This window comes from Rattus norvegicus, chromosome X (assembly GCF_036323735.1).
Source record: "Rattus norvegicus strain BN/NHsdMcwi chromosome X, GRCr8, whole genome shotgun sequence".
Lineage (NCBI taxonomy): Eukaryota > Metazoa > Chordata > Mammalia > Rodentia > Muridae > Rattus > Rattus norvegicus.
The window spans coordinates 109,140,570-109,155,077 of NC_086039.1; the positions used below are offsets into that span (position 1 = coordinate 109,140,570).

The window sequence follows — 14,508 nt, forward strand, 5'->3', positions numbered from 1 at the left end:
GAACATTCCCTAGGGAGGAAAGGCAGGATTGGGGAGTTCTGTGCAGAGCTGTAGTAAGCCAGAGACTCTTTCTGAAGCACTGGAAACTCAGGTGCAGGGGAGATGTGGCCAAAATACAAAGGGTGGGACCATTTCTAAAGGGCGAGAAAAGCCATTAAAAGCAAATCGCCTTTACTGTTAGCTCCGCCAAGATGGAGCTAGCTTTGTTCAGGTACACCCGAAAGTCTCCATTGCACTGTGGGGATCTTACCAAATGAGATTGGAGCCCAATTGATTTCACTCTTCGATTTGTGACTCATTTTTTTCGTAGCCATACTCTTTTTGTTTTGCTTTGTTTTAAACTGTCAAACAGCATTCTTTTTGTTTTTAATTTTCAAGACAGGGTTTCTCTGTGCAGCCCTGGCTGTCTTGGTACTCACTCTGCAGACCAGGCCAGCCTTGAACTCAGAGATCCACCTGTCTTTGACTTCTCAGCTCTGAGATTAAAGGCGTGCACACTATGCCCTGCCCATAAAACATTCTTAATGTGTAATATGCAGTTATTGAAAGATCTCCATAAAAGCTAATGTCAGTTCTAGGTTTGAATCGTGTACAAGGTATTTCCAGGCTCTTAGATTTTCTTTTTTGATTTTTTATTATAATTTTATTTTCTTGGATATTTTATGTATTTACATTTCAAATGTTATCCCCTTTACCCTCTCTCCCAGACCGCCTCCCCCTCCCCCAACTTCTATGAGGATGTTCCCACTCCCACCCACCCACTCCAACCTCAATGTCCTGGCATTCCCCTACTTTGGGGAAATGAGCCTTCACAGGACCAAGAGCTTTTCCTCCTATTGCTGCTGGACAGTGCCATCCTCTGCTACATACGCAGCTGGAGCCGTGGGTCCCACCATGTGTACTCTTTGGTTGGTGGTTTAGTCCCTAGGAGCTCTGGAGGGTCTGGATAATTCATATTGTTGTTCTTCCTGTGGTGTACTATAGTTGTCTAGTGTTATTCTTCTTTCTTTCGCTTTTTTCATATGCACTTTGCCACTTTAACCACTTTTTAGTGTACAATTCAGTAGCATTAAGTACATTCACAAAACAAATTATTTGTAGAAAATTTTCAAAAATCCAAGCCAGAAACCATGTATGCTTTAAAGGACATTTCATTTCCTTCTCCCACTGGTCCATAGCATCCTTCATTCTACTTGCCATATCTGTTCCTTACTTACCCTTTTTTTTCACTTACTAACAGCCCAGGTCTTTCAGCAAGCAGACTGACTCCAGACAAATGTAAATAAAGATGCACAGACATAAGATATACATATATAATTATTTTTAACATTTGGGTGGTGAATGTGCCCAGCAGACTTCTGACTCATGAGCTTAAAAGAAATGAAGTGTTTTATTGTGTCAAAGGTCTCATGGTATAGAATTTACCCATCTGACCATGCCAAGAACAGAGTCTAGTCTTGTTAACCATATGCAACACATCTCCATTGTTTGATTTTGCATTTTCCTGATGATTGATCATGTTAAACACCTTATTATCTGCTATTTGTTTCTTCTTTGAGAAATACCCATTCAAGTCCTTTGCCCATTTTAAAACACATGACTTCTTTACATATTCTAGATAGTAAGTCCTTATCCTATATGATTTTAAACATTTTCTCCCTTTCCCAATGTGTCGATTGTGTACTCTGCTGTGTAGGTGTTGGTCCTATGTAGTGTCATTTGTCTGGTTTTGCTTTTGTTGTTTGTGCTTAGAATATGACGCATTAACTTTTACATCTCTCAGCACTGTACTTCCCTTTAGGTAATGTGGTTGGGTTTTCCCCTTCATTTCCACTCCAGTGTTCTCTAGCAGGTTGTTTAACAGTGCTGTTGGCTGACTGCTATTGGTTCCCTGACAAGACACACCCATCTACCTTTTTTTTCTCTTTTTGGATTTGTTCCCAAACACAGTAATGGGAGGCCCATGTGAGAAGGGCTGTTTTTTGTTTTTTGTTTTTTTTTTTTTTTTTGATTGCTTTCTTTTTCCCTCTATGAGTGGTACTAGAAAGAGTATCCTCTGGGGTGGCTTCCTTCTCCCATCTACTTTTTAAGTGGGTGTGGTGGTCTTTGAGCCAACGACGGGTCAAAAGGCAGGCTGTATCCAGACCAATGAGAAACTCCTGGGTTCCGAATGGATCTTAATAGGGACATTGAATTCTTGGATGGCTAGCATCTGCCTCATTGTCCTCTTGGTAATGACCCTCTTGTATTGTTGGTCAATGATCAGAAGGTGCAAAAGAAACCTTACCCCCTTACACTTTTAGTGGCTTCAATCCACCGGAACAACTTGTGCCCAAGGCCAATAGAACATAGCCATTCTCCCTTTGTAAAAAGAAAAAGGGGTTGGGTTTCCTCCAATTGTCTGCCCCTCTCTGTCTCCTCCACTATTTTTGTTTTACTCTCTAGTTAACTTTGCATAGAACAGCTTCACCAGTAGGACCCGTGAGGAGGATCCAGGCACACTCTTCTCATTGGCGAGTGCAACAGCCTTTTCCCTTGCTCTAATCTGGGGGTTTGTGGATGTAGAAGGGAGGTGGGTGGGTGAAGAGTTTGGCCACAGTCTTCCTTCTGTACTTCACACATACCACCCGCTCGCTTGTAGACGCGCAAACACACACACACACACACACACACACACACACACACACACACACACACACACGCCTGTTCAGTCAGTCCCCTTCTCCCCGTGTCTTCCATCAAGATGACAGGGTGCTGGAGAAAAGGCTGCTGGAATCAGCTGGTAGGTACAGTAGTAATCTGAACCCCACCCACCCGCTGCCTTTGCTTGCTCAGGTTTCTCCGGTCACTCCTGCCAGGGGAGAAAACATGTAAGCGCGCCTCCAGAGGAGGGGCACGGGGAGCTGGGAGTGGCGGGGGCGGCGGAAGGTGAGCCTAGGAAGGTGGCCCAGCGCCCCTTCTGCCCGGGCCCCTCCCCGTGCTCCCTTAGGGTGTCAGTCTCCGCTCCGCTTGCCCCCACTCCACCCTCCTTTCGAAGGGATTGCCTTTTTTTTCCTCTGCGGCGGCGGAAATGACAGTGTGGTGCTGCGGTGGTGTCATGGAGCTGCCTCTGGACTGAGAGGCGAAAACTCTTTAAGTTTAGCCCGGGAGACCTAGACGCCGGAACGTCGCGGTCTCCGTGCTGTCTCCCGTGGGGCGCGCGGGCTGGCGGATCCCGGCTGCTGCGCGGCGGCAACGGCGGCGGCGGCCGCAGCGGAGAAGGCGGGCGGCGGCCTAGAGTGGTGGTGGCGGCGGCGGCGGCAGCGACAGCGGCCCGGGAGCTTGCGCGGGAGCCCGAGCCAGCTTGCTGTGGAGGCCAGCGAGCGCACGGCGCTTCCCGGCGCGCGTAGGAGATGGCTGACACCCGGGAACAATATGGGTAAAACGCGTCCCCTCGCCGAGGCCCGGGGGTGGGGGGTGGCTAGTGTGGCCGCCCGCGCAGGGCTTGGTCCCGGCCAGCTCCTGCTGCTCTTCAGGTGCCGCCGGGGCCGGCGCTGGCTGAGGACACTCGGGGTTGGGAGAGTGGGGGGGACCGGACGGGACTGGGTCCTCGAGGCTCCAGGTGGCAGTGGCGGAGTCCCAGTTGTCTGTCACACGGTAGTGACCCGGACTCCTGCTACTGCCCTCGTGGGAAGGAGTTTGCACTCCTAGATCCCAGGCTGGGGAACGGCCCGAGGCCTCCCGCTTGGCCAGGCCGAGCCAGGGGAAAGCAGTGGAGCGGCTTAGCTCTCCTGGCGCCTAGGCGCAAGTCTGGGAAAGGGCGCAGCCGCCTTCCCACGCTCCCGCAATCCACGGCGTCCTCGGCCCGGGCGGCGCCCGGAGGTCGGCGGTTGGCTCAGTGGTGCTGGCGCAGCAGCCAGAGATGCGGTGGACACCCTGCGGGCAAGAGCCCGGGAGAAACTTAATCCCCCCTCCCTTGTTTTCCCCCTGCTGGGGAAGTGATCTTCAAGTCTCTGTCTGGGTGGTTCTTTATTTCTGGCCTAGCTGTAAAAGCAGCGCCGTTGGGGGGAAGAGGGAAAACTTGAGTGTGTCCACAGGACACACTGCGACTGAAACAGAGACACGGGAGCCTTTTTCATTTTGGGCTCCTAAGAATTACTGTAACGTTACTGGTGATGGGCTGGCTTAGGTTGTTTCGCACTTCACGTGCAGCATATTATTTATTTATTTATTTATTTAGGAGGCATTTCGGTTTAGAGCAGGAAATTAGGATCCCGGGATGGTTGGACTCCTCACTTTCCCCTCTCTCTTCACTATGTGCTGTCACTATTCTGCCTCTTCTTATCCCTGCCTCCCATCTAAGCTGCCACATCTCTCCCAGAGTCCCTGCACTCTCAGCTTTTCTCTGTCGACCTGTGCACATCCCAGCAGTGCAGCTTCTTGCTTTTCAATCACTTTGAATTTTTTTTTTTGAAGATTCTGGAGGGTGGGGCTGGTGAATGGCATTAGTTGTTTGTCTCTGAGGAGTATTTATGAAGCAAGACATTGGAAACTGTAATAGGAGACAACTATTGTGTGGGGATTAATGAGATTCTCAAATTGGACCATAAGGGCTGACTTTAATCCCACTCCATTTCCTCTCCGAAATCGAATCAGCTCTGACAATATTCCAATAGAAGATGGAGTTGGCAAACGAAGAGTTCACACTCTTGCTCCCTTCTGCTTAGGGAGTTTTGCTGTATCCTAGATTCCTATCCCAGCACCCCCACCCTTTTCACCTCCTCCCCACTCAGCACTGCCCCGAGGGAGAATCGATCTTTGCTATTTTTATATATTCCTGCTCAATCAATTAGCTTAATACAGACGCATAATATGAATTAGATTTCTCTTGATTGTTCCTTACAAAACTTGATTCATGTGGTTGAAACACAAGCCTAGGAGCCTAGAAGATCAGAGAGTTCATTCCAAATGTGACGTTGCATTGGCTTTACGGCCTTTAGACATTTGTATGACCTCTCTTTCACAGATGCTGCACTTGCATAAAAGGCATAATATTGTGTACTGGGTATTGTGAGTATTGGCTTGGTCCTTTGAAGATAAAAGGATTCTATAAACCTTGGCATTATACTTTCCAGTGAAAGCATTTCATTTATCCCTTAGTGGGTTACTGGATTGACTGGATATAAATGGGAACACTAATTTACACAAACCTTAATTTGCCCTTATTAGTTCCCTTGGGATTCAAATTATCATTGTAATTTAGATCTTAAGTCAATTTGTTTCGCAAATGTATGTGCAACTGAATGGGAACATATATACAATTAGGCATAGAAAGTAATGGTGATGATTTTAAGTCGAGTCATAAATCATATTGATTACACTTTACCCTAACAGTCTGAGTCAGACTCATTTGAATATTCAACCTCACCCATTTTTTTAGCCTATGCGGAGGGGAGTTAGTTAATGCCCAATAAAAAGTGTCACAGATAACTTTAGGTCTGGCTATAGAAGCACAATTAGCACCTAGCAGCCATGAGTCAATATTTTTTAAAGCACCTTTAATGCACAGACACCTCTGCTGGCTGTGTTGAGGGAGGCCCTGCACTTGACCCAGTATTTTGGGCTCATATTTGCCCTATGCTAAACTCTACTTACATCTCCAAGGCTCGATCAGGTCAGGGTGCGTGATGTGTGGAGTAGGGAGAGAAGTTACAGGACATGAAGAGCTGTCTCTCCTATTTACTTTCATGACTCCCGTGATTCCTACCTAGCATGTTGTACCTTGCAAGACCACTTCTGAGAGGCACTTGCTGCAAATGAGTGGCTTGCTTGCTTCACAAACATATCATCTGAACAGTGCAAATTGACTTAGATAAAATTGGTTTGGTTAATCCCTCCTCTAAGAACAGGGCAACTTGCTCCAACTTGCAGGCCTTAAAATAGTGCTGGTGGAGTGTCATAATTGCATCCAAGTAGTGTTCTGAGTAGTGAGCCTTTCTATTCCCTCCTCCCATAAAATCTGCTGACACCGCAACAATTAGGAGGGAGACTAGAGAAGAATGCTTTTGTAATCACTCAACAAACCTCATCATCTTGATGAAGAGTGAAGAACACTGTCTCTGATTGTTAGGTCCCTTAGAACTAGAATTTCTCTTTCTCAACAGGGATGTAAAACCCCAAAAGACAAAGTCAGGGATGAGGCATACAATTATGTCTCAGGTGACTGTTTTAAGAGATAACTGTTTGGCTTTGTCTGTCTGTCATACAATCTTTCTAGATTTTCCTAAATTTCTAGATATTGGCCATGGGACTCAGCTGCTAGAAGAGGTCTGAGGGGATAGGAGGATGCTCCAACTCCATTTAGTATTATTGACTTTTTGTTCTGTCTTCTATACAAAAGAAAGCTGTGTCTATGATGTGCGTAGTGTCCTTACATGAAATACTATATCATCAAAGTGTGAGGTATAACACGTTCATGATGGATAGAACACAGTTCAAGAGGTTTGAAAGGCAGTCACTTAAATTTTAACAGTTCTTTATTTGCGTGCCTCTGACCATGTATATGGTACATGCATATGTGCCATAGCATACATGCAGAGGTTAGAGGGAAACTTGTGGAAATCTACTCTTTCCCTCCACTGCATGGGTTCTGTGGATCTAACTCTGGCCACCAGTCTGGGTAGTTAGCAAGTTTACTTGCTGGGCAGTTTCACTAGCCCTAAATATAGTCACTGTTTTTGAAAATTGGGTACAAAATATGATATTGTGCTGTCTGTATTTCCAGATCCTTAATAAATACATTGATCGTCACTGAGTGGTAACAGAGGAGGCCAGAAAATGGCTTCTCTGTGTGTTGGTTGAGCCACAGTGAGAAGTTCAGATGAGCAGTGGCAAGAGAAGATAGTCCTACGCTGTTGTCTGCTCTGTGCAGACCTTTAGCACCCTTTATCCTCACTTCTTGCCTTCAAGGGCCAAGAATCTCGTCGCCACCCATTTTCATATATTAAAACACTACCCAAAGTTTTCTGTGGGCTGTAGAAGTCTGTTCTGTGGCTTTTTCTGTCTGCTGCTTTTTTCATCTTTTTATTCTTTATGACCATAGTCACATAACATTTTTGATTGTCAGACTTCCAGAAAGTCTATAAACCTGGCAGAGGGATTTTGAGGAAAAAAAAAAGTGACACGATCCCACCGTCACTTTCTCCATGAGCTGTTTGCCTGAATAGAGTATACACTACAATGTTGGTTCAGTGTAACTGGGTTAGAAAAGTGTGGGTTCTTGTTTCTCCACAGCACTCTGACTGCCTGACCTTGGGCTTTGTCTCGGTCTCTTTCTGCAGGTCAGACTCCTCTGGGTGAGGACGAACAGTATCCTCTGGCTCTGGGTCATCCTCTTACAGAGACCAGATGATCTGATAAAAACCCATTCTATAATGACAACTCTTCCTGACATCTAAAATCCTAATATTTTCTAATTTTCTCTGATAGGAACATAATATGTAGGCATAGGAGACAACGCTGACTTAAGGCAGCAAAGTGTACGTGTGTGTGTGTGTGTGTGTGTGTGTGTGTGTGTGTGTGTGTGTGTGTGTGCAGTCCAGAGATAGAAAAAATGGTTTATAGTCCACAATCCTCTATCACTTCGTCTATAGCCTTTTGTTCAGGGTTGCTAGGATCCATGTGGTTCCGGGGAGAGGAGAAGCTTGATTTCAAATAGGCCTCTGTTTTCTGTTTCTTGGTACTGATCAGAACTTGGGGTCCTCACAGCCTAACATTCAATAGGGTGCCCTACATACATATATTACAAGTTTTATTATGGAGAAGTGGAAATGACTGCCCATGGCAGTAGGACACTGAATACTTTAAAAATCACTGTATATTTAAAAATGCGTCACTGAAAACAAACCCAGAGGGTTGGAAATTCCATCTTAAAATGGATGAGAATGTACACTAGTAGCCTGCGTAAAGAAGGCTGTTCTTCGTTTGTCCCCAGTCTCACAGCTCTGCCAGTGGAATCTGCGTTATGAATCATACTTAACAATTCTTGTCAAACATTATAAGTTACCTCAGCAAATCTATCTTTGGTTACTTTGATTAATCATTTTAAAATAATATTTTTAGTCTGTGAAAATTTTATACATTTATATAATGCATTTTGATCAGACTTTGATTAATCTTTTGTATTGGAGGCAGATTAAGACTTTTGGTTCTGTTATTTTTATGTTTTAATATTTGTGATGACTTAATTATATAAAACACTCAAAGTGGTAGATTTAGGAGCTGTTTATTAGAAAGGAATAACATTCAATTCATGTACTATCCAATCCTATACTTCTTAGCCTGACTAGTTACAGTAAGTAGGCCTTATAGTAATGCCTGTTAGTAATGCCTGTTACTAATGCCTGTTAGTAATGCCTGTTAGTCAGGAACTGGATCAGTTCTCTGTCCTAGCCAGTAATCAACCTTCGGTTCTGAGCTCTTGTCGTATATGATGGGAGCCTCAAAGAAAACACCAGAGGGACTAGAGAGATGGCTCAGCAGTTAAGAGCACTGACTGCTCTTCCAGAGGACAGGGGTTCAATTCCCAGCAACCACATGGCAGCTTATAACTTTTTGCAACTCCAATATTTGACACCGTCACACAGACATACTTGCAGGCAAAATATCAATTCACATACAAATAAAAATCATTAAATTGTTAAGAAACAGAACAAAGAAAACACTAGAAATAATTCTTCCCTCTGAAGGACCATATGGAAACCTTAATGGTAAGACATATGAGCATCAGAATCACCACAGTTAAAACTGTGGTTTTCCTGGGATTGTGTGGAAAAGTATGATTGTTTTCTATCATGTCAATAATTTGTTTGTGATGAATTTCCAGGTGTTTCTTGCTTGGGAAAAAAGTGTTCTGGGTATATCGTGTGTAAATGTGTGATGCAAGTAAATGTAATTTTAAAACGGGTTAATTTATTTTACCCTCATGGGATCATCACAAGGGAATATGCAATGCATGCACAGGGTGCTTTTGAGCTAAAAGATAAAGAAGCTGTGCTCCAAAGAATTTAAATGTTTTACCTGCATCATAAGCTAGTACTGTTAGATAGAAGACTTTAAGAAGACATTAGTAAAAGAATGAAATAGTGATTTTTTAAAAAAAATATAACCACTATACAGATATATTATTATTTGAACTAATTACCGTCATTGACCACCTACCTAACCTCCATTTTGCTTCTATTTTGAGTTCTCATCATATAGAATATAAAGAATTCTATGCATTGGCTATCCTTTTTTTGTCTTTTCTTTCTTTTTTTTTTTCCGGAGCTGAGAACTGAACCCAGGGCCTTGTGCTTACTAGGCAAGTGCTCTACCACTGAGCTAAATCCCCATTGGCTATCCTTATGTCAGATTTATTTCTCACAGCTGCTGTGTAACTGAAGCTGGCTTTTTTTTTTTTTTTTTGAGCTGGGGACCGAACCCAGGGCTTTGCGCTTCCTAGGTAAGCGCTCTACCACTGAGCTAAATCCCCAACCCCTGAAGCTGGCTTTGAAATCATTATGTAGACCAGGCTGTCCTTGAACTAACTTGTAATCTTCCTGTTTCAGCCTTCCAAGTGCTGGGTTTACAGCCATGTACCAACATCCAAGGGGCTTCAAATGAGCTTTTCTGAACTTGAAGGTGTCATCCACTAATCAAAATGTTCTTCGATTTGGTAGTTTTCTTTTTTTTTTTTCTTTTTCTTTTTTTTTTTTGGAGCTGGGGACCGAACCCAGGGCCTTGCGCTTGCTAGGCAAGCACTCGGCCACTGAGCTAAATCCCCAACCCCTTAGTTTTCTTTTTCAGGTCTAGAAGATGTTTTCATTGGTTGATACTCATAAGGCATTCCCCTCCCCTTTAGTTGTTCACTGGAACATTCAATAAACCTTCCTTGAGGTACAGCAAGTAAAAACATCTACTGCACTTCACATCAGCCTAGACAAAGGACAGTCATACACTTGTGCGTCTTGTCACCTTGGTGATAATGCTTATCACTTCTTAGCCTGACTAGTTACACCGGTGATTGAGAGTCATGCTTTTAAGAGCTAGTTTATAGCATCCAAGGTATCTTATTTGCATGATAATAAATAGAAAGAACTCTATAATAATAGGATATCTGATCTAGAAAGCATCTTAAAGGAATGCCTGGTGATTCTAGTTCAACTTGAACAGTATTTTGTACTTGAAGAAACAGACTAAGCCAGGACTTGTTTGGTCATACTCCAAGGAAGATGGATAGTTTCTAGTATTTTAAGGAAAGTCTCATGAGAAGTTAATGCTAATATCGTGAAAGGTTAAAGCTAATATCCCAAAGAATAGTTTTTGTATTATTTTTAAAGATAAAAATGCAGCTCTTTTCTTCATCTACAGCCCAAAAGGTCAGGCTTAGTTTCACATTTGTGGCTTTTATGGGAAGAAGGGTAGACTGTAGCTCCCCAGGGAGAGAGTAAGAGTCGGGAGCCATACTCAGAAGATCTAGAAGATGAAAACTAGATAGGCTATTAGCTGTTGGGATAAGTAGGCATTTAGTTATGTTCAAATGGCATTTGAAATAATAGAATTCTGTCAAGTGCAGATCACAGCTACTTGATCATAACTCGATCAGAGTTAGCTAATGCTAGATTTGGAGGGCAATACTTGACTCAATTTTTCATCTTGTAAAGGCAAAACGTGATATGTTTTGAAATCTTAATCCTCTACCTTTTAGGAAGGAATGATGGTGCATGACTGTAATTTCAGCACGGAAAGGCTGAGGCAAGAGGATTGAGCCTAGCCCAGGTTATTCAGTGAGCCCCTGTCTCAAAAGAAAGAGAAAGAGAGTTGGGAGGGAGAGGCAAACCCTTTTTGTGTTTCTATAGAGGCACACACAGCATTTTAATGCATCACCAATAAGTCTACTTTCATTGGTAACTCCGTCCTTCCTCTCTCTTCCTACTTTTTAACAAAGCTCAGACTGACGAGGATAGACTGTGAAGATAAGCCATGCAGGAAGAATGTTCTAGTAGAAAGAGCAAAACCATACATGTTTGTTTATACACCAGTAACTAAATTATTTGGAATGGAACTCTTAGGTTGTAGGCACAAGGATATTTATTTCTTAAAATGTCAGTTGTTTCTACCACTTTGTACATTTAGTTAATGCATTTGTGACAACAATTGTGTTTTCTGGAGAAAGCGTCGTGATTATCTGCCATTGGGTCATACTCATCAGATTCACATTCTTTTGCTGTCTTTATAACCCTCTAAATCTAAGCTCTTCAATTCTCAAGACTTTCTGAAGTTACACTTTCTCATTGTTTTGTTTTTGTTGTGTCCCTTCCTCTGCTAAAGTATTTTGTGATAAAGGTAGGAATTAAGTGTTTTAGCAGCAATTTAAATATTTTAAGTGAATAAGAAGTGAGGCTTAAGAATTTTCTGACACTTGTTGACATGTTGTAGATGTCTCAGAGCATCCCAAGACCTACATAGGGAATCAGTGACCTAGAAAAAAGGAAATAAGCTATTCAAGCTGGGAGTGATGATACTTGTTAATTCCAGCACTAAGCAGGTGGAGGAGGAGAATCAGGAGTTCAAGGTCATCCTTAGTTACCTAGCCAGTTCAGGGCCTGCTGAGATACAAGACACCCTATCTGGAAAAAAAATAAAAGTAAGTAATCCAATAGCTTATACTCACTGCATAATCACACAGTTTGCAACATACTGATACTATACAGTATTAAGCTATATTAAGTCTAGAGTTTGGTTTGACTTTGAATCTCTTTTTAAAGATTGAGATGTGGTTCATATAGCATAATAGTCACCATACATACCATAATAGTATACAGCCCAATTGTTTTTAATATAGTAAAAAACTTGTGCAGCCTTCACCACTATCTAACTCCAGAACATTGTCAAAATTCCAGAAAGAAAGTCCGTCCATATTCGTACTCACACCTGCTCCTTCCTTCTCTTAGACCTTGACTGCGATTATGCTTCTATTCCTATGATGTTCCCTATTGTAGGCATTTCATATAAAGGGACTCACACAATATACTACATTTCTGTACTGGCTTCTTTCATTTGGAAATCTATTTTAAAGGATTGTTCATATTGCAGGTGCTATCAGTATTTCCATTCATTTTTATAGCCAAATAATACTCTATCCTAAGGACAAACTGTGTTTTGATTTTTCATGTATCAGATGATGGGCTTTGGTTGTTTTGCTCTTGGCTTCCATGAATATTGCTGCCATGAACGTTGGTGTGCATGAGCTTTTGAATAAACACATTTTTTATTTTATTCAGTTCAGACCTAGGAGTGGAATTGCTTGATCAGATGGCAACTTCACATTTAACTCTGGAGGAAATGCCAAACTATTTCCCAAAGCAGCTGCACCATTCTGCATCCGTACTAGTAATATATGAGGGATTCAATTTCCCTACATCCTGGTAGACACCTGCTACTTTTCTCTGTTTCGATCCTCTGTATTATTATAGCTGTTCTACTGTGTTTATTTGGTTTGCATTTCCCTAATGGCTAATGATGTTGGATATCTTTTCTTGTGCTTACTGGCTATTTGTTTATCTTCTCAGGAGGATCCTTTGCCTTTTCATTCTGCCAATGGTGTTATTTCTAGCCCTAAAGGTTTAAATTTGGATGAAGTAGCATTTATCTTTATTGGTTAATTGTGATTTTTCTGTGATCTAAAAAAAAAATCGTGCTGTCTAATCTAAGTCATGTCAGATTTATATGCATCTTTTCTTCTAAGACTTTTGCTGCTTTGATTCTTAGATGATTGGTCCATCTTCATCTTTAGACTGAGGGGTTAGTTTTGTAGCCCAAGATCTCACTCTGTAGTCCGTAGTGGCCTTGAGCTTACTTGCAATGACATTCCTCCTGGCCCCACCCGTCAAGGCTAAGATTGCAAGCACACACTACCATGCCTGGTTTTAATGGTTTTTCTGTGTTGTGAGATAGGTTTCTAACTTCATTTCTTGTGCATGTCAGGATGAAGTTTTCCCAGAACTATTTGTTGAAATTATTCATTCTTTGCCGAATTCTCCTGGAACCTTTGTCAAAAATGAGTTGGCTGTAAATGCACAGGCTTGTTTCTAGAGGGCTTTTCTTCGACACTGGAATATTTTCTATGCTATTTGTAAGCAAATATGACCTTGAACAAATTACATTCTTTGTAACGATGGTACCCAGTTTTTAAAGGAAAGTCTAAAGACAATAGTTGGTCTCGTAACGATGCTTGGGTAACAATGGACGTAGGGAAGTGGAGGATAGCTGCAGACATGGCAAAACAGCGCTAATGACAACCAGGAGTCCTAAAACACGAGAAATGACTGAACAAATGTTTGAGGAACTTGCAAAAATTATTCAACCCCTCAAATTGGCGAATGATGTTACTGCGTCATAATAAAATAAAATGGAGTGCCCAGCATGGTAGCGCATGCCAGCCATCCCATCATTTGTCCGGTGGAAACAGGATGCTCAAGTGTTAGGGGTCAGCCTCAGTCTGACATTGTTGATTGTAACTAACTTATTTTAACTCACTGCAGTTCTATGAAAACATCATAAGTTGTGACTCATTTAAATACATTTCTGTATTTTGTCTATCCTTTCTAATATTTTCTTTTGTTTGTGTTTTGGGTTAAACTCTACTGTTATGTACACCTCCAAGAGTCCTTTGAAAGCTATGAACAATGCTCTTCTGGTGACAAATGCATATGGCATTCACACACTGCAGACATTTCTAGGAGGCCCAGAAACCTCTAGTTAAAAATTACTACTTTGACTTTATACAAGGCTCCTGGGACCCAGAATGTGTTTCCCCAATTTAATTTCATAGCGAGGTTTGAGCGCCATATTGATTTGGGAACACAATTTAGGGATTCATATGAAATTGAAGAGGTACTTCTCCATATGGAAGAGGTTTTTTAAAGATTTATTTTATGTATGTGAGTACACTATAACTGTCTTCAGACACACCAGACGAGGGCATCAGCTCCCATTACAGATAGTTGTGAGCCACCATGTGGTTGCTGGATTTGAACTCAGGACCTCTGGAAGAGCAGTCGGTGCTCTTAACCGCTCAGCCATCTCTCCAGCCCCAATATGGAAGAGTTTATACAGCACCCTCTAAGGACAGGGAAGCTGTGGCATCTTATCTGATTCTATCTACGCGTGAACACGTAAATGTGACTGTGTGCGATGCTTCTGACCGACCTAGGTAGTTTTCAACACAGACATTGTGGAATGCTTAGAGCTCCGAAAGAGATTGTAATAAAGTACAGTGTCAGATGTAGATAGACCGAAAGGAAGGAGTCGGAAAGAAGCAGAGGGTTCCGAGGGACAGAGAGACAGAAATAGAAGCGGAAACCGGCCCTTTAGAAACGCTCTTGTGAATAGTCAAGATAACTTCGGTGAAGGAGGTGGGATGATCAGAATAAAGGTGTAGGAGACAAAGCACAGGCATTGGTATGATGGTGACTTCAGCTCTGTGTT

The 14,508-nt window shown here is 42.5% G+C and overlaps 1 protein-coding gene across 4 annotated transcripts in view; it reads left to right on the top strand.

Moving 5' to 3' along the window:
- Positions 1 to 2,487: 2,487 nt before the first annotated feature.
- Positions 2,488 to 14,508, top strand: part of Mid2 (midline 2) — a 102,201-nt gene continuing 90,180 nt past the window's right edge. The window contains exon 1 of one of the 4 annotated variants that reach the window (XM_063280153.1): positions 2,488 to 2,782. Coding sequence is in view for 2 of the 4 variants with exons in the window: in XM_006234247.5 (XP_006234309.1) it covers positions 3,415 to 3,418 (4 nt within the window). In the remaining 2 variants the exon portion in view is untranslated. Of the gene's footprint in view, positions 2,783 to 2,846; positions 3,419 to 14,508 lie in introns of those variants that run through there. The other 3 variants (XM_006234248.5, XM_006234247.5, NM_001191889.1) reach the window with 3 other exon arrangements.